Source organism: Podarcis cretensis (genome assembly GCF_951804945.1).
Source record: "Podarcis cretensis genome assembly, chromosome: 1".
NCBI lineage: Eukaryota > Metazoa > Chordata > Lepidosauria > Squamata > Lacertidae > Podarcis > Podarcis cretensis.
The window spans coordinates 46500361-46527756 of record NC_137170.1 but is presented as its reverse complement, the minus strand read 5'-3'; the positions used below and the strand labels follow the sequence as shown (position 1 = coordinate 46527756).

Sequence of the window (27396 nt, the reverse complement as noted above, 5' to 3'; positions counted from 1 at the left end):
TTAGTAAAACAGGTTAGTGGAATGAGTGGGCACAGGCCTTAAACCAGATATGTAGTATGTTTATTGTTGTGCATGTCTTTTAGTGATAAATTGATTGATACCTGTACTTATGAACAAGAATTTGTATATAACATAGCTTTCTCCAAATTTTGGCCTTCCATTTCAGAGGAACTTTTTTTCTCCTCACAACCCTACAAGAATAGTTTTCTGAAAACAAACAAATTGAGTAAGATGGAATATTAACAATTCTAGTCATAGGATCTTAGGCGAGTGTGTTGCCTATATCATCTACATTTATGTAATTATTATCACAGCAGGCTGTGTGCGTATATGTGTATATATATATATATATATATATATATATATATATATATATATATATAGAAGCGTATTATATGTTGGTCTTGTTTTTTAACTTGGTGATAGCTCCATAATTTTATTACTTTTAAATGGCTTTGGTCTCTAGTAACAGTGTCTATTAACAGTTAATAATGGCCAAAAACCCCTAGTGCTAGAAAATCTTTAAATTGAACTTCTGCAGCTTTAGACTAGCAACTTGCTTTTATGAACTCAGCTTGCTTGTAGGTAACTTAAAGGAATACAACTTATTTCCTTCTGCAATAAGTGGTCACAAGGACATCACACAGAGAGGGACTTCGGAGCAGTGGTGCACTCCATTATATCTAAAACTTTCATATAGTTCTGTAGGCTTAGGAATTTGGGTTAAAGTTCAGAGTTCATCTGTCATTCGTACTAGAGAGAGCAGTGCAACATCTAAGTAGGCTTTACCTTGAGTGTTCATTCAACGAAAGAGATTTTCTGACATCTGAGTGTATGTAGATTTAGAAATTTAATTCCTTTGGTCTTTAACAAGATCTTTGCTTTGGTAAGCGTTGACTTTTGCTGTTCTGCACTTGGATCTTGCTATCTTAGTTTTCTGCCGGACATACTATGTTGTACTTTTGTCCATTTTTATGCAGGCATAATTCCCCATGGCATTAGCCAAATTATTGCCTTTAAAGGAACTAAAAGAATGAGCCGCAGAGGATAATTGTGTTTGCCATGATTTCCCCCGTTAGTGCAAAAGTGTATAGATTGTGGATTGCACCAGGAAATGTTTCAGCTGCTCTGGCTCACATATAGCAGAGTCAAATTAATACAAGGTTCTATCCAATGTTAGTCAGACCTGGAGGAGACTCAAAGAAATTGATGGTCATGAGTAACAGGTCTGTAGGTCTGTTAATTTCACTGCGTCTGAGTATGAATAATGTTAGATACAACTCACTGATACGTAAAAGGCTGCCTTTAAAAAAGGCTTTTTACACAAGTCTTCAGATCCTTCAGAAGGGCAGTATTATGCATCTAGGTGGTCCTCCAACCTCTCTTGCATACTGTTCCTTGGTGGCCAGAAAGTACGTTTCTGTAACTCTCTCCCTAAACATCTGCTTTCTTACTGAACTATTTATGCCTGATCATGTTTTATATTTGGGTTTTCCCCCCTAACTACTTTACAACAGAATCCAAAAATGAAGGAAATGAAGGCTTTGAAACCAGGAGTGACCTCTGAAGCACTGAACTTCTAACTAATCTGAAATTGCTTAACAATATTTTAAAAATGAATTATTTCAAAATTAGAAAAAAATGCACTTGTTATTTACTAGAAAACATTTAGCATCTCAAGAATAACAGTTATGATGATGAATTTAGGTAGAAAGTTGTTCTGGAGAGGTAACTTAGTATCGTCAAGTATTCCAGTCTTTCCCCACTTCTTGTTTCCCAAATTCAAATTTGATGTCTTTTTATTTATAATTTTTGCTCAGTTGTTTAAGAACATAAGGTACTGACATAGTGTCTTTGTAATGGTCATTTGTACATAATGGTGTAGTTATTTATTTCCCTTCCCCCATTTGTATCATATCAAGGCTTTGTAAATGTTTTAAGTTCTGTTTTTCAAATTATTTTGTATTTTATTTTTATAAACTGGTTCTAAATAAAAAAAAATCATTCAGCATGCAAACAATTATTTTGCCTACATTTGTTCAATTTATTCTATATGGAACTTGACCAAAAATAGTTCTGGAAATGCCTTCCTTTGAAAAGCAATGAAGTTTATTTCCTATGAAATGGAAGTGTGGTGCTGATCTGTGAATTACCAGTTTTGCAATGTTGATGACATATTAAACATCTTTTCCCCCCTACAGTAGTGAAATGAAAATGGACGTTTTTCTCGTTGCTTGATTTCTCACCATTGCATTCCATGAATCACTGCCAGGTGCAAATTGCAATTGGGAAATATACACCAAGTTCCTTTCAATGGGAGTAAATATGATAGTGTTTAAACATCAGTGAATGCTGAGTTTTGTCCAGAAAACAATAAATACAAAACAGGCAGGGATGTTATAGGGATAGCTTATTTACATAAAGGAGTGTGCAAAGATTAAGATCTATAGTGAAGTCTCCATCAAACAAAGTGAATTGTAAATCTTAAGTATTCAAAAAGAATAATAATAATAATAATAATAATAATAATAATAATAATAATAATAATAAATTTTATTTATATCCCGCCCTCCCCAGCCGAAACCGGGCTCAGGGCAGCTAACAACACTGAAATAGTGCAACATTATAAAAACATTATAAAAATTAATTAAAATCAAAATTGATGGCAACCATAAACTAAAGTTTTGTAAAAATTGCCAAAGGAGGGAGTCAGGCTGCGCCCTGACCAAAGGCCTGGCGGAACAGCTCTGTCTTGCAGGCCCTGCGGAAAGATGTCAAATCCTGTAGGGCCCTAGTCTCTTGTGACAGAGCATTCCACCAGGTTGGAGTCGCAGCCGAAAAAGCCCTGGCTCTAGTTGAGGCCAGCCTAACCTCTCTGTGGCCTGGGACCTTCAAGATGTTTTTATTTGAAGACCGTAAGTTCCTCTATGGGGCATACCAGGAGAGGCGGTCCCGTAGGTACGAGAGTCCTAGGCCGTATAGGGCTTTGAAGGTTAAAACCAGCACCTTAAACCTGATCCTGTACTTCACCGGGAGCCAGTGCAGCTGGTATAGCACCGGATGAATGTGATCTCGCAGCGAAGACCCCGTAAGGAGTCTCGCAGCATTCTGCACCCGCTGGAGTTTTTGGGTCAGTCTCAAGGGCAGCCCCACGTAGAGCGAGTTACAATAATCCAGTCTGGAGGTGACCGTCACGTGGATCACAGTGGCTAGGTCAGGGCGAGAGAGGTAAGGAGCCAACTGCTTAGCTTGGCGGAGATGGAAAAATGCCGCCTTTGTAATAGCTGCAATCTGAGCCTCCATGGAGAGGGAGGTATCGAAGATTACACCCAAACTCTTAACGGACGGTGCTGGCACTAATTGCACCCCCGCAAGAGATGGGAGTTGCCCCCTCAATCCCATATCGTCCCGTCCCAGCCAGAGGACCTCTGTCTTCGAAGAAGCATAATCACAAACACCTACAATTAGGTATTCATAGAACTGTAGAGTTGGAAGGGACCACAAGAGTTGTCTAGTCCAACCCCCAGTAATGCAATAATTTTTTGCCCAGGGTGTCTAATCTTTTGCCACAACCCTGAGATTAAGAGTTTTATAGTCTACTGACTGAGCTGTGCCAGACACATTGGTTTGTTGAGAATTACAGACTGCTTTAACAACCCATAGGTAGTTAACTGTTACATCTCTGGAACAACTTGGAAACTTCCTTTTGGTCAGCTATATTTCAAGTACTAAGTGGGTTAAAGCTGTGAACTGTGGGGAATGACCCAGTACTGTTTCATATACTGACACACAAACTCTTGGTTGGAGAGATCCCACATTAAAAGTAAATTAGGATTTCTTTGATACACTTCTCTCCATCGTGTGAAGAGTGAGTGCGAAAGGCATTTTGGTAGAATCCATGACAAAGTGTTGGTTGAATAAGCTCTATGATGTTTGGGTCTTTTTAAAAAACACAATCCCACATTTTTTAAAAACTATCAAGCAATATATAATTTTTATTAATAAAATAAATACAGTAACATTGGTTGTCTCTTCAGCTTTCTGCTTATTCCCTGTCCCTCACATTGATTGTTCAAGCAGGTAGATGTGTTTTCTAGAACCAGCTTAGACTGTGGAGTAACCAAAGAAAATGTCCACAGCTGCCTTTGTTTGACATTAGGAACCTCTATTAACTGGGGTGAACAGTAAGGGGTGCTGGCAACCCAGCAAAGAGGGACTTCATGAAATCTGAAACTGCTGGGAGAGGAGCTGGAAGCTGGGAACTTACGGCTCGGAACCTCGAGCGATGGGAAAGCTGTCCGTGAATCCCCACTCCTCCAAATTTAGGGAAATCTTTTTACTTCAATGACTGGATTAAGAAAAGGTAATTTCTGGATGCTGTTATAGTAAATTTGGTACCAGGTTTCATCCTGGTTCAACCTTTTTGGTGACTTTTGCGCTTCAAGCAACAACTAAGCCCAGTTCCTCTACAGGACATTAGTGCGACGGGAGGTTTGCTGCTAGTGTTCAGTTTCCACCCCACCTTTATGTGACTTGACGCAGTTCTCAACAAAACACTTCTTACAATAATACAATTCAACAAGACAGTAAAAGTAGTAAATTTATATTGGGATTAGCTGCAACTAATCTGTGTGGATTGGCTGTATAGAATCTGTGTGGATCTGTGTGGGTTGGCTTTATAGAATACAGGGCTGTGAAAAAAGAAGCTCGAATCACGGGTCTGAAAAGGATCCAGTGGTCATCTGGTTTATTATCTTGCTCAAAGACAAACGTGGGAAATTTCGGACCCCATAGATGTTGTGCATTAAACTCCTACACAGTGGTACCTCGAGTTAAGTACTTAATTTGTTCTGGAGGTCCGTACTTAACCTGAAACTGTTCTTAACCTGAAGCACCACTTTAGCTAATGGGGCCTCCTGCGGCTGCTGCTGCTGTGCCGCCGGAGCCCGATTTCTGTTCTTATCCTGAAGCAAAGTTCTTAACCTGAAACACTATTTCTGGGTTAGCGGAGTGTGTAACCTGAAGCGTATGTAACCCGAGGTACCACTGTACTCCTAGATGGTAGGAGAAGAATGTATCTTAAAGTCATTGCAAGGGGAAAGTGATCCAAACTGTGGGAGGCAGCAAAAGGCAGGAGTGCCTGGTGCCCTCTGGTCCATGGGGTCACGAAGAGTTGGACATGACTAAACGACAACAATAGAAGTTAAGAAGTGAGTGTACTTCCAACTTGAAAGATTTGTACTGTGCCCAAAGTGTGCAAATTCTGCAAAGCATGGAACACCTTCCAGCTATGTTATTTATGTGGTTCAGTACCTTTGGGAGGCAGAAGAGAATAAAGAAGAGTGCTGCACCGCTGTGGAAGTTGCAGTAGACCCTTTATCCATGACACAACCATGTATTTAGAATACTGTCTTTGTCTATACCAGGGCTGACCAAAGACATTTTGACACCTGCTAGGGAAGAAGTGACTGAGTGCAGCGGGATCTGCTGTTCCTGTGAATCTGGTCACCTCATCTTGCCTTATGGGTTGGCTAGCCCTGGTCTGTACTACCAGTAACTCTAAAGCAAGCTGCTTAAGTTCTGTAACACAGATTTGCTTCCCGTTAGTTTAAATGTACAATTACTCATAAAGTTACAGTGGTACCTCAGGTTAAGTACTTAATTCGTTCCGGAGGTCCGTACTTAACCTGAAGCACTATTTCTGGGTTAGCGGAGTGTGTAACCTGAAGCGTATGTAACCTGAGGTACCACTGTATCTCTGTAGTTGTGTTAATTCAGTGTTTGGCTTTTTCCCCCCTCTTCCATTCTTTTTCCAGGGGTGTTCCCAGAGTCTTGAAAGCTTTCCCCTCTGAATTCACTGCAAATTGTATGCGGAATCCTTTCTTTCCCAGCTCTATCTCTGCCAACTCAGGCAACCCTGTCAGATGGGTGGGGTACAAATAATAAAATTTTTATATTAATTTCTCCATACATGGTTTCATTCCACTCCTCCAGCGTCATAGCTCCAGAATCTGCCATTCCACTGTCTCCAGCTTCACCATTCCACTTTCCTGTTCTGGCAGTCCTCCATTATTTTATCTTCTTTAGCCTCAGCTTTGTCTAGTTCACTTTTATTTACCATTTTATACATATGAGCTATGAGCTCTTTCGGTTGCTCATCCAGTAGTTGCTGCACAATGCCATCAGTCAGTGGGGTGTCCAACAGTATTTTTGCCATGCTGAGTGCTTTTAATATATTAGTCTTTACTTATCATCAGTATATTCCTTGCGTTCCCTTTTCACAGTGTTGTAATGTAGCTTCACTTCACAATTAGCACATTCATCAGTGAGGTGGATAATTTAAAAGAAAATTTACTGGTTCCTTGGCATAGAAAACATGCCTTTCAGAGCACTGGAAGTTATACCCTGTTATCCCTGTTCCCCTGTATCCCCTGTTCCCCCATAGATAATGTGATAACCAAGATTTATGGCCAGGAGATGTCTAGTGTGCCATGATTCCTCCCTGGAAGCCTGCAGTCTGGCATCTTTTAAGAAAATGTAAACCACTGTTGTCTTGAACTGCTGATTGCCACTATTAGGCAAATATAAATTAAACAGCTACAGAAGGTTCTAAGGATGAGTTATGGCAAAATTCAAACACCAAAAACAAGGGCAAGCAGAACCAAATAATTTCTGCACTCAACACTCTGTACTGCTATGTGTGATAGTAAAAGGAATTAACTTTTTTCCCTATTTAATTTATTAATGCTATAATCATGTCTTTTTAAAGCCCCATTGAACTCAATGAGACTTCTTTTTGAGTACCTACCGGTATTTATGTACAGGATTGTGTAGTGAGTCTCATGAGTGGCATTACATCATGCAGAAGAGCATTTCCAGACTCATGCCTTCTGTACTTATCCCCCCTATATATCACTTTTAACATCCTGAGGTCACCTATCTTTCTCATCCATCCAGTATCGGCACCAGCAGTGATGACGTGTTCCCTAACTGAACAGAATGCCATATAAATCAAAGAGAATATTGGCTCCTTCATAGCTTACTGAAATTGAATCTTACAGAAATGCTCTTGTCAGAAAGTCCTTATGTTTAGTTGGAAACTCCTTGCTTGTAATTTGAATAAATTGGCTCATGCCCTACCCTCTGCAGCAGCAAAAAAACCCCAAAACAAGCTTGCTCCATCACTCGTGACAGCCCTTCCCTTATTTAAAGATGACTGTTGTATAACCTCTCAGTCTTCTCCAGGTCAAACATACCCAACTCCTTCAAGCATTCCTCATAAGGCTTGGTTTCCAGACCCTTTGCCAATATCCTTCTCAAAATGTGGTGTCCAAGTGTGGCCACAGGGCTCCAGTTGGGGCCTGATTAAGGCAGAATAGAGAGGTACTATTACAATCCTTGATCTGGGCACAATACTATGGATGCAGCCTAGAATTGTGTTAGCTATTTTCACTGCTGCATCACACTGTTGACTCATGATAAGCTTGTGATCTACAAAGACCTGCAAATCCTAAGTGCTTGCAGACCAACTGCTTCATTATGTGTTCTGGGACCCTTATTGGTACTGACATCCAACTGACTGGTCGGTGGTTGCCTGATCCTCCTTTTGAAGATGGGACATATGGCTGCCTCCAGTCCACAGGGTCATTTCACTATCACACGAGAGTTAAGCTGTCTTGTCCCGAAATTCTTACTCAATCTGTAATTGCAAGAGAGGCTAAATGTCCATGCTGATTTCGTTCCATCACCATCTGTCTCAGATTATTTGTGTTTCATAGCAATAAGGCAGGGGACAGGTAAAAACCACCTGAAGTCTTAAGGCAGTGTTTCTCAACCTATCGGTCCCCAGATGTTGTTCGACTACAACTCCCATCATTCCTAGCCAGCATGACCAGTGGTCAGGGATGATGGGAGTTATACTCCAACAGCATATGGGGACCCACAGGTTGAGAACCGCTGGCTTAAGGCTTTGGTTTAAGGAATCGTTGGTGGATCTTGGGGTCTCAAATCTGAGCGGCACCCTGTGTGATGCCAAAATTCAGCACCCCTCTGCCTCTCAAGTTCTGTTGTGCCCAATCTGGACACGCTCCTCTAAATCTGCCTCCGAAGGAATGTGTAGCCTGCTGCAATGTATAGCCCCCCTGCTGCAAATAATTGTTCCCATACAACATTGTAAGGATGTGGTTGCACAAACATTGCTTCTCCCACTCAGCTCTAAACTGACTTGTTCTTCTTTGGGGAGGGGTGCTTGCATATTTCCCGATATGTAACTTAATTATGATTTGAGACAAAGGGTGTTACATTTTTTAAAAATGAGATTAGCATATGCTATCAGAAGCCTAATTACACCAAAAACATTTATTAATATTGATACTGAGAAACAAACTGTGGTTGAATCTCTAGAGCCAGCCCAGAAGTAAAAGGAGGAAATGATTGTGTGTAATGTGTTTGAAACACTTTGGGACCACACTATTACCATTGGCAATGCACAGATGTTCTGTTCTAACAATATTTCTTCAACCAAAATTCATAAAGTATCCCTCTTAAAGTGGCTTACCCTCTGCCTCATTTTCTCCATAAATTAAGTTATGCCATATTTATTTTTATTTGTATATTAAATTTGAAATATACATTATTTTCTAAATCTGGTGTTGATAAAGTTGCTCCTGTCTCCTTCAGTCTTCCATGAAGCAAAGGCTCCAGAATGCAATACCTTTTCCTTTCCAATCAGCACCCAATTGGTAGGCTGTCCGCTATTCACCTGGGGCAAGTTATGTCTTTGATACCTAGTGACATAGCTATACATCCGAGGAAAACAGTCCCATATATCTACCGCCCTGTTTAGGGAAGTTTTTAATATCTGAAGGCCTATTGTATTTTAATATTTTTTTGGAAGCCGCCCAGAGTGGTTGGGGAAACCCAGCCAGATGGGTGGGGTATAAATAATAAATTATTATTATTACTACAATGGCAGATAAAATGTATTATTACAAATATTATTATTATTACAATAGCAGATAAAACTACTCTGTGCATTCATGGACCTCTGCTCCTCCCAGCAACCACTATTCCAGTATCTTAAGGGAAATATTGTAAAACAAAGGCACACAGGAAGCTATCTTATATTGTGTCAGATGATTGGTCCATCAAGCTTGTTGAGTGGCAGCAGCTCTCTCACCAAGGTTTCAGGTAGGAATCTTTCCCAGCCTACATGGAAATGCCATGTACAGGCTCTTCCCATAGCTGCCAACTTTCAGATTTGAAAATAAGGGATCAGCAGCCGCAAAAATAAGGGATCAGCAGCCTCACCTGTCCTGGGGACAGTCTACAGGATATCTAACAATCCGGGATAGCAGCAGGAAGCAGCGGGAAACGGCACTGGAATAAGGGAATTTCCCGCAAAAAAAGGGAAGGTTGACAGCTATGGTTCTTCCTCCACTTACAATTTCAAATATATCCAAAGTAAAACAGAATAAGCTGTGGGCCACAGCTCAGCACTACCTCTGGCACAGCCTGGAGGGCAAGTACAGTGGTACCTCAGGTTAAGTACTTAATTCATTCCGAAGGTCCGTTCTTAACTTGAAGCACCACTTTAGCTAATGGGGCCTCCCGCTGCCACTGCGCCGCCACCACACGATTTCTGTTCTCATCCTGAAGCAAAGTTCTTAACCTGAAGCACTATTTCTGGGTTAGCGGAGTCTGTTACCTGAAGCGTATGTAACCCGAGGTACCACTGTATCTGAACGGGGAATGCTAATGTTTTCTTTACAGGCTCAAACCATGCTTTATGATCCCATGCATACATTAAATTAATCAGTAATCCCAGATCAGAACTAATAAAACAATCCAATGGAGGGTGTGAGATGGAGGCTTGCTGCTGATCAATCAGGCACTGCTAAATCATTATTTCAAACTACATCCAAAACAGGGGTCCAAGAATGTGTTTTGTAGCATCTAAGTACCAAACATACCCTCACAGGGAGCAGATTCACTCTGCTGATGAGTATCAAGCACGTTCAGGACTCGGATTCTTTCTTTTTTTTGGAAAATTTTCTTTAATTATGCAACATAAGGCAGCCTCCCCACGACTGCATGTTGTCAGCAGGGAAGATGCATTTTGAGGAGCTGGACATGAGCAACGAAGAATGACGAGCAAGGAAAATTTAAAGCACTTTGCTTGTGGCTCAGTACCCACATTCATTCCCAATCCCACAACAGATAAACTCCATGTGCTCCTTACAGTAGTAGTAGTATTAGGCAGCTTTTCTTTGTTTTTTAACAAAGTACAATCAAGTACTAAATTCTCACTAATCTGCAGTTAGGTTGGCTAAAAAAACAACACAGAATGTATGATCAATTCTGTCCCAGATACTAAATTTGCTGCTCCCTTTTCATACTTCTTTGTTTTAAAAGGTCAAATTAATACCAGGAAGATCTAGATGAGTCAAGATTTCCTCTTCCTCCACTGGCAAAGAAAGCGGGTGAGATGCAATGTAAGACGTATCAACCAGCTGCAGAACCTACTGGATAACTACTAATGTTGCAATCCTACGCACTGGGCATTAGTCCTGAGTAGGCCTAGATAGGACTGGGCTCTAAGAGCGGTAGTTATTTTTTAAAAATTATACCCCACCCTTCCAATGCACTCACATTGCCCAGAGTTGCCGACAACAATTAAAATACAAGCCCATAATAAATCAATGTAAAAACAGTTAGCATTATGCCTCCTAAAATGTAAGGTTTCCCCAACTGGCGGCGGTGGAGCTCTTACAGATTTAGCAGTGTAGACGGCAGCAAGGCAAGCCCGCTCTGTGATGACGACGCACTCTTGAGTGGGGTACAAAACAGCCCCTTCTCAAGTAACGTCATATTCAAGTCTTACACATCTGCAAAACAGAAATAGTAACAGCCATTGGGATGCTCCTTCTTAATGGTTCTGTGGGGGGGCCTGGGGAATTCTGACGGGCCTGGCTCTTGCGACATGGAGCTGGAGCTGCAGCTGCTGCTTCTGCTACTGCTTCCAGCCATTGGTGCTCTAACTCTGTCCTCCACCAGTGGGGACCCAGGGCTCAAGTACCCCGAGGTGGTCTGAGTAGCAACCGTAGCAAAGGTGGTTGGGCCAGCATTGTTTTTCACGTAGACATTTTTAATAGCCACTAAAGTATGTGCTGCCATGCTGAGACTGTTGTTGAGATCTTGCATGCCTTGCTGCAGCAGCCGGAGATTATGGTTGATTGTATCAAAGCCAGACTGGATGATGTGGAGCTGGTTCTGCTGGATCTGCAGGAGATCCTCTTCTGTAATTTCACTGGGGTCTAGCTGGGGCTGAGTTTTTGTTTTGGCTTTTACTTTTCCACAGGGGCCTCCATTTGGCAACCCCAAAAAAGGGAGTGGCTCCTGGCTAGGAGGAACTACAGACATGTCCTCTGAACTTTCTTCTGGCTCCACAACTTTGACTACTATTTCTTCTTTTAGATTCATCTTCTCCACACATGGTTGGTGGGATGGGCCTGGATCATCTGTAAAACCTAAAAAGGTAATAGAGGAGGGGGAGAAAAGAGGTTAGACTTCACTCTCTTTGGGAATTCAGCTTCTGGCTACCAGCCTATCATAACCACATAAAATGTTGCCTAAATTTCTCTCTAGACTACAGAGTTTTTATTGAGTTTTTAGCTTCAACTGGTGATTAAGATATACATGAAACATGTCTGCTAATTAGGTGACACCTGCCATTGCGATAGCTCTTGCCCATTGCACCCCCATCTGTGCTGGAGCCCCCTCCCCAATTTTCAACAGCAGTGAGGAAGACAAGACATCCGTTCTGCTCAAGGACTTAAAAACCACTTCTAATAATTTTTTAAGAGAGAGTGATATTCAACAGTACCACTAGCTATATTTTCCCATGTGGCACTTGATCCCATAGCCAATCCCTGCAGAAAGCAGCTTTGTGTTTGGTACAGTGGTGCCCCGCAAGACGAATGCCTCGCAAGACGGAAAACTCGCTAGACGAAAAGAGTTTTCCGTTTTGGAGGTGCTTCGCAAAATGAATTTCCTATGGGCTTGCTTCGCAAGAGGAAAATGTCTTGCGAGTTCCTGCGGGTTTCCCCCCTTCCCCCCCCTTTTTCTAAGCCGATAAGCCGCTTATCTGCTTATCCGCTAAGCCGCTAAAAGCCACTAAACCGCTAATAGCGCTAATCCGCTAAGACGTCAATGGGCTTGCTTCGCAAGACGAAAAAACCGCTAGACGAAGAGAATCACGGAACAGATTCTTTTCGTCTTGCGAGGCACCACTGTACTTGCTTCTCAAGTGCTAACATAGGGCTGACTAAGCCATTTGTGGTGCAGTTCCCAAGAACCAGGCCGCTGGGCACTCTGGAAGCCTTGTGCAAGGGATTTTTGCAGGTGGGTGGGACAACCCACCTGTCAAAGTTGGCCCACAGAGTCAAAAAGGTTCCTCATCCCTGAGCTAAATTATATATCATGCCTTGGTCTGTGATTAAGATTCCACCCAGTTATTATTAGACAGTTTCCTACCTTTTAAAAAGAGATATATGCACAATTGTGTCAGAGAAGCAAAACTCTCAATGGAATGAAGAAGCTTTTTGAGCAGAATGCCTTGCTAGCATCATGTAGGAAACAAAGAGTAGGACAACAATTGGTGAAATCATTTCAAATCTGACCACCTTATGTGTGCTATCCCGAGCAGCTGGGAGGAGAGGGGGGATACAAATGTGGGTGGCGGGGACGGACGGACAAAAGATGCTCAGCACCTATCCAATACTCCTTGCTGGTCATCACATTGATTAAGTATAAATGACTGACAATCTATAACGGGGAAGGTGGCGAAAAACGCTGCGTTTTGTATACTGCTGCAGGCATTTCAAATTCTGAATTGAAGCTGCAAACTAGACATATTGCATGTAGACATGCCCATAGATTGAAGTTCTTAGTACCTAATAGCAAATAACATTTGCAAAAAAAGTGAAGAGTATTAGAAGACTGTGCTTGGAATGAAAAGTTGGAAAAACAAATAGGCAAGCACCTTAATAGGCCGAAGGTCTATTTTTCATAAGTAATATGCAAATTGCTTTTTTACATTCCTAGCCTTTGAAACACTGCGATGTTTATTTCAGCTACAGTGGAGACTGAATTAAAATGGACTTGCTTCCACCTTCTCCTCCAGATTAACATTAAAACATAAGAAGGGTGACTGCAGAGCACATGGTATGCATGCAAAAGGTTAAAAGGGCAATATATAATATATGCCAAAAAATAGATAAGGTTCAGTCTCCAGCATCTCTGGAGTAGTACTACAAAAGAATCCAGTGTGAAACGTTCGAGACAGAGCACACCTGCCTGTAAGTGTAGAGGAGACTGAGTTTGATAACTTGTGTTCACAAGTGACTCACTAACTTTAGCATATAATTTGCTTGTCCCGTTGTGAAAGCATCCTTCACAACAGAAAGGCCCACTTGTCGTGTCGACTCTTGGACTCCAAAACCTATCCTCGGGGCAAGCTTTCTGATACTTTTTATGGCGCAATCCCAGTCATTGGGGAAAGCGGGGATGGGATATGGCGAGCGATCCTGAGCATCTGCAACTGTTCCAAAAGCTGTGAGGACAGAGAAAAGGCACAGCAGGGAAAGCTCTGTAGCGGGGAGAGGACGGGAGCGGTCCCTCGCCCTTCTTCCAGGTTTTGTGGGGTGAGAAGAGCAGCCCATACACGAGGCACCAGCTGTGAGAGAAGGAGCCCCGACCTGCGCCGGCGGGAAAGGCAGGCGCCGGCCAAGGTGGAAGCCCCAGGATCGCGGCAGAGAAAGGGGTTCCCTGCTGCCCGCCTCCCTCTTTTCCCTACTCACCGATCTCCGCCACCGAAGCGGCGGCGGCGGCGGCGGCAGCTCCGGGCAAGTCGAGCGTGTCGATGCCGCCGACGATGGGCAGCGCCTCGCTGGCGGCGGCGGCGGCGGCTGCCATCCCCGGGGCGTAGGATCGGAGGTGGTCGGGGGGCGAGATGTCCTCGGCGGCCATGAGGAGGCCGAGCGAGGCCGGGTGCGGGACGGGCCCCTGGGTGACGCGGCAGAGCTTGCTCCGGTCGCGGCGCTTGAGGTCCCGCCAGCGCTTCTTCAGGTCCTCCACCTCGCGCGGGCAGGCGGCCACCGGGTTCACCTTGTGCCGGATCAGCTCCCACACTTTGCGCTTCTGCCCCGGGGAGGCCCGGCCGGGCCCCGCCGCGAACAGCACCTGCTCGTGCTTCAGCACCTGCTCGATCAGCACCTCCGTCTCCGCCTCGTTGAAGTTGGCCTTGCGCCGCTTCGGGGAGTCGTCCGCCATCCTGAGCCAGCGGACCGACCGATCGCTCGCTCGCCCGCCCGGCGGGAGCCGCTGCGGCCGGAGCGCTGCGCCCGATCGCGCTGCGCCCTCTGCCCGCCGCCGGCTCTAGGCCAAACCCCGGGCCCGACTCGGGAAGCAAATACCGCGCATGAGAGGAAAAGACGCGCAAACCCCCGGCGCAGGCGCCCCGCTTGTTGACACAGGAGGGGAGGGGGGGAGAGGAAACGCTGCTAGTGCCGCTGCTCCTCGGCGGCGGCTCCTCCTCTTAGCCCGCCCTGCTTGCATTTGCGCCAATCCCCGCCCACTAAAGCCTTCGCGCCTCCCAATGGGAAGCCTTGCCGGGCGGCGGCCTCTGCTGCCTGAGAGTTCTAAAGCCACGCCCACTTTCCCAGAGACTGGCGGTTCTGAGGGATCCAGGGCAGGGCCGGCGCGCGCGCGCGCTTCTTGCTGCCCGGGCGCTTGCTCTAATCCCGCCTTCCCGCGAGCGTCCGGGGTGGGGCGCGCGCTGGCTCTCCCTGGCGGCCCCCGCGCCTGGCGTTCTATCAGTGCGCCCGCCCGCCCGCCTCCTCTCTCTTTCCCCACCCATCCTCCACGTGCTGCGCTCTAACCCGGAGTTAGAAGGGAATTAGAACACGCCCCCCGTGTGGGGTTGGTTTTTTTTTTGCTGCTTCTTTTTTTTTAGGGCTTTTTGGCGGCTTTTGGGACGGCGACGAGGGGTGGCGCCCACGCTCCTTGCGCGCCCGCCCCGGAGGCTCGCCCGCGCGGTAGTGCTAGAGGAGGAGGCGAGAGGTGGGCATGGCGGCTGTTTTGGAGCTGTTGCTGCAGGACGAGCTGGCAGCCAGCGCTGTCGTGCGGTGGCTGAAGGCGAGCCAGAGCCCCTGCGCCGTGGAGGTAAAACGCACAGCGCCGCCCTTTCTTCACCCAGCCCTCGGTTCGAGCGGGAAATTTCCGGGAAAACGGAGTTGATGCCGGCCTTCAAAACTTTGCGCTCCGAAAGGGAGGCGGGAGGGAAAAAAAGAGGTCGACAACTTGAGGTTTCCTCCTCTGGCGGGATGCTAAGTGGGAAGCTGCAGCCTTCAGGCCTGCGCTTTGTGAGCTCCTGAAGGGCTCTTGCGGTAGCTCTTCGGGAGCCCAGGTGTATATATGTGCCCCCCTGAGGGAGCCCTTCCCTGAACCTGCCAGCCCTGCTGTGGAGTTGGTGGCACTGAGTTGCTGTGCGCCCTTACGAGCCCTTCCCATATGCAGCTTTAATGATTCAGAAACAAGACCTACAGAATTCGTTGGAAGTTGCAAATAACCGTGCACAGGAATTCAGCCGTAGTCGAAATCACATTGACGCCTCTCTTCTGCACATGTGTGAACGATTATCATTTTCAAAGCGGTGTGGATGCACAAAAGATCGTGGAGGGGGGACTCGTACACAGGAGAGCGGGCTTATACTTCATCGAAAAGTTTCAGTCTTTGGTCTACCTGAATCACGGTGTTGGATAACCATCTGGGAAACGAGTGATCAGGGTTCAGAGTGCGCACGAAGCTGTCTAAAGAAACAGATTCCACATACTATATCCTCCCTCCCTCTACTATCTTGTGTAATAGTATAGGGCTAGGGATTCCTAGGTGATGATTAGCAGGCCCGTTCTGTGTAGATCTACTCAGAAATAAGTTCCTTTTAGTTTATTGGGGCCTCTATCTAAACATGCATAAGATTGAAGTCTAAATCACTTAATTTTATGTCTGATGAATGCCACAGTCTGTTAGTGTGAAATGGGTCAGTAGTGTTTGAATATATTTTTGTATTTGTTTTCATATGCTAACTTGTGCATACCTGATTCCAAAGTGGTTCTTTTCTGTTTTCTGTGCTCTGCATTCATAACAATGAATTTCAGATTAAAACTTTTTGTGTTACTTGTGAAAATGTTCTCACTCACAACCTTTGGTGTATGGTTGGAAGATGGGAACTAGCCAGTTCTTCTGTCTTGCTTCAATTAAATGAAAAATACACCCCCCCTGAAAAAGCGAAGATGCTAACCAGTAGTTGATGGGGAAGCTCTAGTTATTGCACCTAATGATCACATTGTATGATCAAAATAAAAAAAATAAGCATTGCTTGAAAATTGCTAGAATCATGGTTCAGTGGTTGAGTTCAGAGGTAATGCTAAATGTTACGGCATAATGTTAGAAAAAATGAGCTACAGTGAGTATTGGGTTCGTGTATTCTCACCCCACCTCCTGTTCCATTGTGAGGAGACTGGAAATTTATGTTTCCATTGTAGTGCTGTCATTGTTGTTTATTACATACTAACAAACAAAAACAACACTCCCCAGTATAAAAGGCCGTAGGTTGCTTAATTAGCCAAAGGCCTGGGAGAAGTGAAATGTTTTTGCCTGGTGCCTATAGATATGTAAGGAAGGTGCCAGGCAAGTCTTCTTGGGGAGAGCATTCCACAAGTGGGTAGCCACCACAGAAAAGGCCTGGTCTCGTGCTGCCACCCTCCAGACCTTTCTTGGAGAAGTCACACAATAATGAGCACAGGGTCTGGGTCAGTTCATATAGGGAGAGTGTTGTTCAAACCCTATACAGTTGCAAATCTTTACTATGGTTTGTTGAAACAAATCAGCTTTATAAATTATGCTTTGAAGTTGGCATTTTTTAAACAAACAATAGTTGAGATGAACAACTGTTTGTTTAGATTTGCTTTATGTGACAAGATGCAATTAGTTCTAAGCAGAAATAAATGTTTCCAAGCTCATTTTTTCAGTCATGCTGGAATGGTAGGTGGATAAGTTACAAAGGTTCTTGTAGTGCTAAATCACGATTCAACATTATGTCTAAATGAGCCCAGTATATCTTCTGTCACCAGTTCAGCGTGGAAGTAATGTTTTTAAGGAACACTAGAGGGCAATGTACCACCTGCTTAGTGATATTTCTCACTTTGTGCAATGTACTATAACTGCTACTCTAAAACTATCTGATGTGGACTAGCAATTTCCCCCCAGTGTGCCAGGACCCAGTACCATATTTGGTCCCTGAAGTGTAGCACCCAACATGGGCTGCGGTGGAGTCACTGGACTGGCAGCTGATGTTTTGTGGACCAACATCCACGGACCACCACTTTGAGTAGTATGGTACTGCATTAAAGTTGCATTCCTAAGCCTAGGGAGTAAATTCCATTTGATTCATTATTAGGTCTTTTGGGTAAATGTGCTTAGGATCATACTAAAATTTCCAAACTTCAGGGACAAGTGTCTATCTTTATATAGCTAAATGACTATATAAAGTCTCTGGCTACAACAATGATGAAACTTAGTAAGTACAGTAGTAAATCATGTGTGAGAAAAAATAAGTTCCCTGCTTTAATCAGTTGTGAAGAATGTTTGCTTCCTGGTTTTATATCCTTGGAATGGAGTTAGTCTTTTCAGATTGGTTCACTTTGCTTTATATGTTCATAACTGCATTATTCTTATAAAAATGGCAAAATATCAGTTACTTTATATCCGCTGTCCCTCTATTTCTTTTTAAATCAAGTTTATATTAACCATGGTTTGTTTTGTTTTGTTTGTGTGTGTAGGAAAACCAAATCCACCCCAAGCTATCCCTCCTGAACTTGCTTCAGAAAGACTTTGTGCCTTTTTTGCTGAATTATTTAAGGGAACAGACTAGTCGGATACTGACCAATGGACCACCTACTCCTGCTAAAGCACCAAACTCCAAGCTCCTGGGAAGTTCTTCTAGTTACAGGAATCAAAGGCTGGGGTCTGAAAGGAGGTCTCGTAGCATCGCAGGGTCTGGCAGTAGTCGAGGGCAGCTTTTCTTTGATTCAACTCCCATCACCGGCAATTCTGCCTTGGAATCGCATGGATCTTCTGTCATTACGGGATCAAGCTTATTGGGTTCCTTCAGCGAATGTCTAAATACGGATTCTGGCACCAGCACGAGTTTTGGTTCAAGCCCCATTTTTTCTCGCAACGAGAGGCGCTCTGCTCAGAAAATAAGTTTAGGGAGTTTCCTTGTTCCTACCCCAGCGAGGAGGGGCAGAAGAAAAGGCAGCGGCTCTGCAAGTGCCTCTGGCCGGCCAGTGGCACAAGACGCGGGCAGAGGCTTGAACGAAGAAGTAAAAGGTGACAGTCCATCACTGGGTTCATTGAGGCAGAGCAAACAAGGTGAAGTGAGCCCTGTCTCTACAAGTTCCCCACCTGACCAGCTTAACCTAAATGACTTGGAGGAATTTCCGCTCATGTGTGCCGCTGGAATGGCAAAGTAAGTCTTGATGCGAAGATTGCTCAATTCCCACTGGTATCTATTGAGAGAGTAGTTTTGCAGCTTACCGTTCTGTATCAGTAAATGGGAGGAAGGTACTACTTCTAAAAATGGCCCCTCCCAGAGCAGGAGCAGCTTGCCAGGTGGGCAGAGGGCAGAGCCACAGCTGTAAGCCTCCCGGCAGCAACACTGCTGCTGTTTGCTCTGGGGGAGGAGGTGGCAATGAGTTCAGGGCTGTGCTGGCATACTAATGGAGCCAATCCTGAGCATCCACTGGTACACAGGGATGCACAGCCCTGACCTTGCCATGGCCTCTCTCTTCCCAGTAAGCAGCCGTGACACCCCAGCTGGGAGGCTTTTGATGCTGTTCCACCCCACTAGGTGGGCAGCTCCTGTCTCAGTGCTAGTGCTCTGGAGGGGAGCACTAGCCCAGTGGCCACTTGATTAGTTGGGCATGCTCCTCCCTCCCCGTGCTGGGGCCTGGAATGCCCCTTTTCACTCCTTGGCTTCTGTTTGCCAGCCACCTTCCAAATGCCATCGTTTTAAGTCCCGTTCTCCTCCCTTGCCTTGAGATGCTCCAAATAATGCTTAAAGTTGATATATGCTTGTTTGATTACTCTTAAGCCTGAACTCTGACCAAGGTATTCTGTGATATTTTAATACCTCAGACAATATCTAGAGATATTGTGGCTGAAATATAGCAGCTTGTGGTAGCAGCTTCTCTCTTTTTAACCTGCTGTTGGACAAGGAGCAGAACTATTTCTTAGTAAAACTACATGTTTTATACTTTGATTTCTCACTTCAGACTTCCATTTGTGCTACTCTCTCCAGGCACAGGTCTATGCTTTAAAGCTCTGTGCCTTGAGTGCTGTTTGTTTTTTTGTCTAGGCGGTTCCCCTGTGAAAACCTTCATTTTACCGCTGAATAGGAGCAAACGACAATCTCTGGAAAGATCCACTGTTGTTTGCTTTGATCCAGCATTAAAATCTGGGTTTTCCTGAGGAAAACACTGGAACAAATAAACAAAAAATACTGCTTGGCCACGGAGCTTTAAAGCTTAGACCTATGCCTGGAAATGCAGCACAAAAGGAAGTCTGGATGAGCCCTTGGTTAGTGAATCCAGGACCATAGTAGTATGTGTCATCAGCTGGCTCTTCCGCACAGGTGATTGGAGCAGAAGGATAATACACTGTTGTGTTTTCATCCTCTTAATCCAGTTTTACTTCCCGTTTCAGCAAAGCCAAACCGTCAAGAAGAATCAACCCTACTCCAGTGAGTGCTGAGCGAACCTTCTCCAAGCCCAAGATGTGCTTCACTTCCACTCCTGTTGGCCAGTCTCAAACGCTTCAGTCTCAGTCCGGAACAAGTCCCGAGGCCCTTGTTATCTCTCAAGAAGTGACCCTGTCTTCCAGTTCGGGTAGCCTTCAGGAGGAGAGAGAGATGCTGAAGAAGGAACGGTATGTTATGAAATCTGTGATGGGGTGCTTAGTGAAGGGAAGCATCTGTGATGTGAGAAATGTTGATTTACATTGCCTTAGAGAAGTAGAGCTGAATGGCCCATATTGTCTTTTTGTGAACATGCCACATTTTATTATGCTTTCTGTATTGATTTGCTTTTGCACACTGCATAGCTATGTGGTATAAATAATGAATGAACAAACAAGTAATATTTCTAGGGGCTATAATTTCTTTTTTTTTTCTTTTTTTTTATAATAATTTTTATTACATTTTCCACAAAAAAGAACAAAAAAGCATATTTTCACAAACATTACAGAAAGAAAAATTTTCACAAACATTATCCAAAAAAGAAAAAAAAAAAGAAAAACAAAACATAGACCAAAAATAAGAAAAAAAAAGGAAAAAAGAAAAAGGAAATTTTGACATAAAAATAAGCTCACTTTCCAATTATACCCTTCAAAACCTTATTTTCCTTACTTCCACCCGCCTCCCGATCTTGTATTCTATGTAATAATTAGTTCAGCAAGCTCAATTTTGTTCATTTTGATTATTGGTCCCTCCCTTTGTGCTCTTAATTAACTCAGTCACTAGAACCCCTTCTTTTCCTTTTCAATGTCCTCAACATTCAAAGATTTTACAGTGTTTTTGTAAATAAACTTTAAACTTCTTCCAGTCCTCTTCCACCTGCTCTTCTCCTTGATCTCGAATTCTGCCGGTCATTTCAGCCAGTTCCATATAGTCTATTACTTGCATCTGCCATTCTTCCAGAGTGGGTAAATCTTGTGTCTTCCAATACTTTGCGATGAGTATTCTTGCTGCTGCTGTAGCGTACATAAAGAAAGTTCTGTCCTTCTTTGGCACCAGTTGGCCGACCATGCCCAGAAGAAAGGCCTCTGGTTTCTTCAAGAAGGTATACTTAAATACCTTTTTCAGTTCATTATATATCATCTCCCAGAAAGCCTTGATCCTAGGGCACGTCCACCAAAGGTGAAAGAATGTCCCTTCAGTTTCTTTGCATTTCCAACATTTATTATCGGGCAAATGGTAGATTTTTGCAAGTTTGACTGGGGTCATGTACCACCTATATATCATTTTCATAATATTCTCTCTTAAGGCATTACATGCCGTGAATTTCATACCGGTGGTCCACAACTGTTCCCAGTCAACAAACATAATGTTATGACCAACGTCTTGTGCCCATTTTATCATAGCAGATTTTACCGTTTCATCCTCAGTATTCCACTTCAACAGCAGGTTATACATTCTCGACAATATCTTAGCATTGGGTTCTAACAATTCTGTTTCCAGCTTTGATTTTTCCACCTGGAAGCCAATTTTCCTGTCCAAGTGATAGGCTTCTCTTATTTGAAAATAATGTAGCCAGTCTCGCACCTTATCCTTGAGTTTCTCATAGCTTTGCAATTTCACTTTATCTCCCTCCTGCTCCAGAATTTCCCAATATTTTGGCCAGTTAGATTCCATATTAAGCTTTTTTAAGGCCTTTGCTTCCATAGGTGAGAGCCACCTAGGGGTTTTATTTTCAATAATAATTTCAATACAGTGGTACCTCGGGTTAAGAACTTAATTTGTTCTGGAGGTCAGTTCTTAACCTGAAACTGTTCTTAACCTGAAGCACCACTTTAGCTAATGGGCCTTCTGCTGCCACCGCGCCGCCGCAGCACGATTTCTGTTCTCATCCTGAAGCCAAGTTCGTAACCCAAGGTACTATTTCTGGGTTAGCGGAGTCTGTAACCTGAAGCGTATGTAACCCGAGGTACCACTGTATTTAAAATGGTTGCTTTCTCTGTCACATTCTGCAGCAACATGGTTCACTAGCTCAGAAATCCTACGCTAAAGCCAAACAATGTTCCTAGAATCACATGTCAATATGATTTTATTCTTGATACCCTTCAATCTTACAAGTGCTGTGTTAAGATTAGAATTTGATCCATAATGCTGAAGGATCTTTAACTGTTTTAACATGCCGCAAATTGCATTTGTGAAACATTTTATGTTTCAATGAAGAAATTGCTTTCTTGATGAATTGGTGAGCGTTTGAAAGAATCCCACTGGATTCTCCTCTTACCACTCTTATTTCATACCTTTGAATTGCAGGTCCAAATTGCTGCATCCCACATCTACACCAACAGGATTATCTCTGGATTCTGGCATACCAGTGAAACCTAATGTCAATCAGAATGCAAGCCTTCCCTCTGAAAACCAGTTGGTAACCTCTGCCGATGTCAACAAGGTTTCCTGCAGGAAACAGCTGGAACAGCTGGCTCAACTTTATTCATTTTGCATAGCAGGTGAAGAAATGGCAGTGGATGCTTTTCAGTCCATATTGATTTGGGAGAATGCTAAGAATGGTGACCCATAGAAATGTCCTCAAATTAATTTTTTTAGTAGTAATGAAATTTTAAATGAGCCTTGACTTCGCAAATATATTGTGGCTTGGATTTTCCTATTGTATGGCAAATGGCAATTTTTGACCTTTCATAGAATTTCTGACAAAATTCCCAACCCTGATAAATAATTTTAATGTTTTGGGAGTTGTACAAAGGAAAGCAATGAATTCTATATCCTTTTTTTAAAAAATCCTATGTATTTAAGCACTTTTTTGCTTACATCCAGATGATCAATCAATCAATCAATCAATCAATCAACCTTTTTATTCAACCGTCAGTCAGAGATACATCCAGATGATTTTTTTTAGTTGTAGATATTTTTATCTTCCTTTAAAAATGCATCTTATATAGTTCAGGTTTTAAAAATTAATGTTATTAGTCCTATCATTCAGGGTACAAGTACAAACCAAAGGTCCTTTTGCATGTTTTCCTCTGTTCCTTTACTTTCTTTGCAGAAAACCTTGTGCCAAATATCTTCTTGGAGATCTTTTTTGTGTTCCAGTTGCTAACATCCAAGGGAACTTCCTCTTTAGAAGATGGAGAGAATGACCTGAGTTTCAATGGAGAGTATAAAGGTTGGGACTTAGATTGGATAAAGATTCTTGGCTATTAACAGAATACAGATTGTACCACCTGCTAAACAGAGTTAGAGGAGGGTATACATTAAATATATTCATTCATTTAATGAATTTTAAATGTAAAATGAATAAAAAAAAATGTAATAGAAATTCCACAGAGTACCAGCAGCTCAAAATTAAGGATATAACAATTCAGTCCATCACACATGGATCACTGTACAGTGGTACCTCGGGTTAAGTACTTAATTCGTTCTGGAGGTCCGTTCTTAACCTGAAACTGTTCTTAACCTGAAGCACCACTTTAGCTAATGGGGCCTGCCGCGCTGCCACCACGCAATTTCTGTTCGCATCCTGAAGCAAAGTTCTTAACCTGAGGTAATATTTCTGGATTAGCGGAGTCTGTAACCTGAAGCGTATGTAACCTGAAGCGTATGTAACCCGAGGTACCACTGTATACAGTACTTTATGTGTATATAAAGCAAATAAAATTGTGAGGTTTCCATTTATATCCATTTTTAAAAAATATGATAAGGTCACATCTTATGCAGGGATTTGGTTCCAAGGGTTTCCTGTATACGCAGAAACCCGTATACTCAAATCTTTGAAACTGGCCCTTTTCGAGCATCTGGAACCAATGTTTGGAGAGGGCCTTGCCCCACTCCAGCAAAGCAGTGAGCTGTTTTTGCACTGGGTTTCCCCAGTGCTCTGCCTTGCTCCCCAGCAAGGCCGTCTCCTTGTGCCGCCTTCAGAAGCCCCAGGGTGCTTTTTCCAAGTTCCTGCGAGATCTCACAGGAGCATTCCAAACCTAGTGCACAGAGAGCATAAAAACTGTTTTGGTGCTGGATTTTCCTGGTGCAAAAAGAGCTTCAAATATCTCTGCCATGCTTGGGAAGCAAGGCCCTCTATGTGTACTGGCTCTACATTTCACTTGTGGGATTTCAACTACCATATTTACTGGAATCTAATGCTCACCTTTTTTGGCCAAATTATGTTGTGAAAATTAAGGTGTGCATTAGATTCAGTGGCACATTTACATTCGCCAGCAAATACTTTTTTTGTTTGTTTCAAGGTTCTGAAAATTGAGGTGTGCATTAGATTCGAGTATATATGTATGGTTAAAATCATGCAAGCTACATGCACATAAGACATTATCATACTGTAATGTCTAGGAGTACTTTACCCTTATATTTTGGTATTTATTCTTATGCTTCCAGTACTGAACAAATTTGCCCCATTGTTCTAAAGTATACAATTTTGTAACCCTCTTCCCATATCACCTTAAAATACATAGACATTTATATACAATGCTATATGGTACTCTTCCACTCATGTAATGTTCGCATTTCCCTCCCCTCCCATCTTTTCAGCTGTTAACATTCTCACTGCAACTAACATATAAACAACCATGATTGTGCACTTAAGTGGTACTACCCCCCCCCCAGGTTACTCTGTAAAACTGCAGGGTCTGTGGATAATTTACATCCAGAAATGTAGTAAAACTACAGTATTTGATCTTGCTGCCAGGAATTCTTGATGTCAATGTTTCAAAAAAGAAAGAAGCTGCTCCTCCCTTGAGATATGTCTATAAGTGTCTTCATGAAAATGTGGATTATGCGTGCACGCACACACACACAGCAAAAAAAAAATACCCCAAGTTAAGCTTGAACTTTGAATAAAGAATAATGTACTTTTGACATATTTTATTGTTTGGGACAGTCTTTAATTTTATGATACTGCTCCCCAAAACAGGCTGATAAATTGACACAACCTAATTGATGTTTGACGTTCTTCTGGTATTTGAGATGAATGAGAAGTAATAAAGGTAGGGATTTTGTGATCTGTTGGTGACCAGTGGCTGATCTGCCTGTGGTTTTTTTTGGGGTGGGGGGAGTTATTGCAGAGAACCAGTTCTTCCACCAAAGGGATTACTTGCAGCTTTCTGTCTGATGATTTAAATTTTTGTTTTGTTTTGTTTACAGATGCAGTAGAGAGGCAACACTTTCGAAGTGTACACAACTGTGTTTATTTTGCTGTGAAAGTCTTGGATTATCAGTTTCAGTAAGTTGAATGGCTTAGGTTGTTCTCATCAGTGTACATATACTTGCACTCTGAAGTGCTTGGTTTATTGCTATAATAAGTTGGAATATCTTGCATCACATTGCACACTGTTAACATATCCTTAAGTTTGAAAATTTGGGTTCTGTCATCTATTACGGTAATTGACAGATAGTTCCAGCTGAACAGCTGCCCTACTTCTATAGAAGGGTATTTTCTTTTGTGTTTGGAGATTGTGATTTTGCTTCTAGTGCCATCAAAACTAAAAGAAATCCAGGAAGTTCCTTCTCTAATGACTTTAGTATACATGTTGGCTTTTATCAATGGGTATTAGAGATTAGGAATCTGGTGGAATAGGCTTTAACTGAAAGATCACATCTAAACAATATAGTGGAGTGTTCCTTTTCTTTTTGTTGTTTTTCTTGGCAGAATTATATCACATTTAGAGAAAGGAACACTGAAGCTCTTGGCTGAGAATGACAGGATCACATCCTTTTCCCCTGACTTGCATGAGAGGCTTATGGCAGTCTATGAAAACAGCACAGCAAAGGTAAAAACTAAGCATGTTCTAGAAGAACAGTGTGAAATCAAGGTCCTCCCAACAGTTATTGAAATTGTTTTTACTCCGTGTCCTCCCCACTATTATGGTATCTGCTGTATTCCATCCTCTTCTAGGAACAGATTAGTTCTCTTGGTATACACTATGTAGAAGCTTCCTCTGCAGCTGTAATTAAGTGAGGAGTGAAAATACTATATCTAGCACTGTGACCAAAACAAAAAACAGAGTGAGATAATGAGATTGACTCGCATTTGGTGGGTTAGAAAATGTTGATCTATTGCAAACCGGCAAGTTAGTACATGTTACACCATTAAGATCATGGGACTTTTAAGCTGTAGCAACGGACGGAAAGAACAAATTGTAATTCCAACCTCCTTGTTTGTGTTTATGGTGAAAAGTATGTTAAATTAGGAGGAATGTATTACACTTACACATTATTTTGTATATTGAACAGGTCTCCCTGCTGCTGCCTTCAAGTATACAGTCAGTTTCCTTTCAGCCAGAAACTGACAATCGGTCTAACTTTTCCAGTGATAAGGCATTTCATGTGTTTAAGAAACAAAGGTATCCTCTGCTTTTTATCATGGGATTTTGTCAAAATGTACAATTTGTCAGTTGTCTTAGTTTATTGAACATGCATCAGAAAATAGAGTAGCTGTCAAGACTCTATATCAGTTATCCAAACCCACAGGCCTGGTTTGGACATTTCCTCCCAAGCTTCATAAATTATGTTTTATGAAACCAGGAACAAGTGTCTGGATGTTAATGTCAGCCTTTTGAATAAGCCCACAAAGCATATTCATCGGCAGAATTTCTTACTAGCCTGCTAAGAAGCTAGTAGTGTAGAAAAAAAAGTAATAAAAAATAATAAATGCACCTTCTACCAAGTGAACAATATCTGGAGTACTCTGTCTAGCCCACCTGGTTTCCATGCTAGCTGTGGAGGAAGTTGGTCAGCTTACCCACCTGTATGGGATTCCTGGGAAATTGTTAAATGCAAGGCTGATTAATGTAGTTCAGAAATGCAGAAATTAGCAAGACAGGGGTTTCCTGTAGCTGGAACAAACGCATTTGGCTTTCTCGGGTCAAAAGTAGTAGAAGATATGGCCTCCTCGGCTCTCCCTATGCCCACCTTCTGTTTAAAGTACTTTCCATATAATGTGTTGTTTGAATTTATTTAAATGGAGTTTTCTACTGAGTATTTGTGCCAGTGTGGTGTAGTGGTTAAGAGCGGTAGTCTCGTAATCTGGGGAACCGGGTTTGCGTCTCCGCTCCTCCACATGCAGCTTCTGGGTGACCTTGGGCTAGTCACACTTCTCTGAAGTCTCTCAGCCCCAGTCACCTCACAGAGTGTTTGTTGTGGGGGAGGAAGGGAAAGGAGAATGTTAGCCGCTTTGAGACTCCTTCGGGTAGTGGTATAGCGGGATATCAAATCCAAACTCCTCTTCTTTTTCTTTTAAGATAGCAGGTTAAGGCCGCAAGCCTAAGCCCACCTGCCTGGGATTAAGCCTCAGTGAACTCAGTGGGACTTACTTCTGAGTAGACATATCTAGGGTTCAGCTGTAGGTGTGCTTGCTAGGTTCGTTGGTCTTTATTCTCGAACTATTTTTTAACTAGGGGGATATTTGTCAATTGTCGGCTTTGGAATGAAAATGCGTCTTGTAGGAATGGCCAAAGGGACAGATTCAACTAATTTGTTCTGATAACAGAAGCCAGTCCTGGTTGCACAAATGATCCTTTCCTGTCTCT

At 42.9% G+C, this 27396-nt stretch overlaps 3 protein-coding genes across 4 annotated transcripts in view; 1 reads left to right on the top strand and 2 right to left on the bottom strand.

Moving 5' to 3' along the window:
• Nucleotides 1-10284: 10284 nt before the first annotated feature.
• LOC307223923 (uncharacterized protein) lies at nucleotides 10285-14449 on the bottom strand. Its single transcript, XM_079990345.1, has 2 exons — nucleotides 13860-14449; nucleotides 10285-11528 (listed from the first exon to the last, which is right to left on the bottom strand). Exons 1-2 carry the CDS (start codon nucleotides 14329-14331, stop codon nucleotides 10879-10881), a joined length of 1122 nt encoding a protein of 373 aa, XP_079846471.1. The 5' UTR covers nucleotides 14332-14449; the 3' UTR covers nucleotides 10285-10878.
• A 424-nt stretch (nucleotides 14450-14873) lies between these two features.
• Nucleotides 14874-27396, top strand: part of CDAN1 (codanin 1) — a 31902-nt gene continuing 19379 nt past the window's right edge. Inside the window, exons 1-8 of one of the 2 annotated variants that reach the window (XR_013842196.1) lie at nucleotides 14874-15222; nucleotides 17901-18589; nucleotides 19825-20046; nucleotides 22163-22356; nucleotides 22911-23030; nucleotides 25013-25091; nucleotides 25518-25638; nucleotides 26102-26211. Coding sequence is in view for 1 of the 2 variants with exons in the window: in XM_079989891.1 (XP_079846017.1) it covers nucleotides 15127-15222; nucleotides 17901-18589; nucleotides 19825-20046; nucleotides 22163-22356; nucleotides 22911-23030; nucleotides 25013-25091; nucleotides 25518-25638; nucleotides 26102-26211 (1631 nt within the window). In the remaining variant the exon portion in view is untranslated. The remainder of the gene's footprint in view (nucleotides 15223-17900; nucleotides 18590-19824; nucleotides 20047-22162; nucleotides 22357-22910; nucleotides 23031-25012; nucleotides 25092-25517; nucleotides 25639-26101; nucleotides 26212-27396) is intronic. The other variant, XM_079989891.1, reaches the window with a different exon arrangement.
• Nucleotides 22951-27396, bottom strand: part of STARD9 (StAR related lipid transfer domain containing 9) — a 119574-nt gene continuing 115128 nt past the window's right edge. The window contains exon 35 of the mRNA XM_079989753.1: nucleotides 22951-23005. The gene's annotated coding sequence lies outside the window, so the exon portion shown is untranslated. The remainder of the gene's footprint in view (nucleotides 23006-27396) is intronic.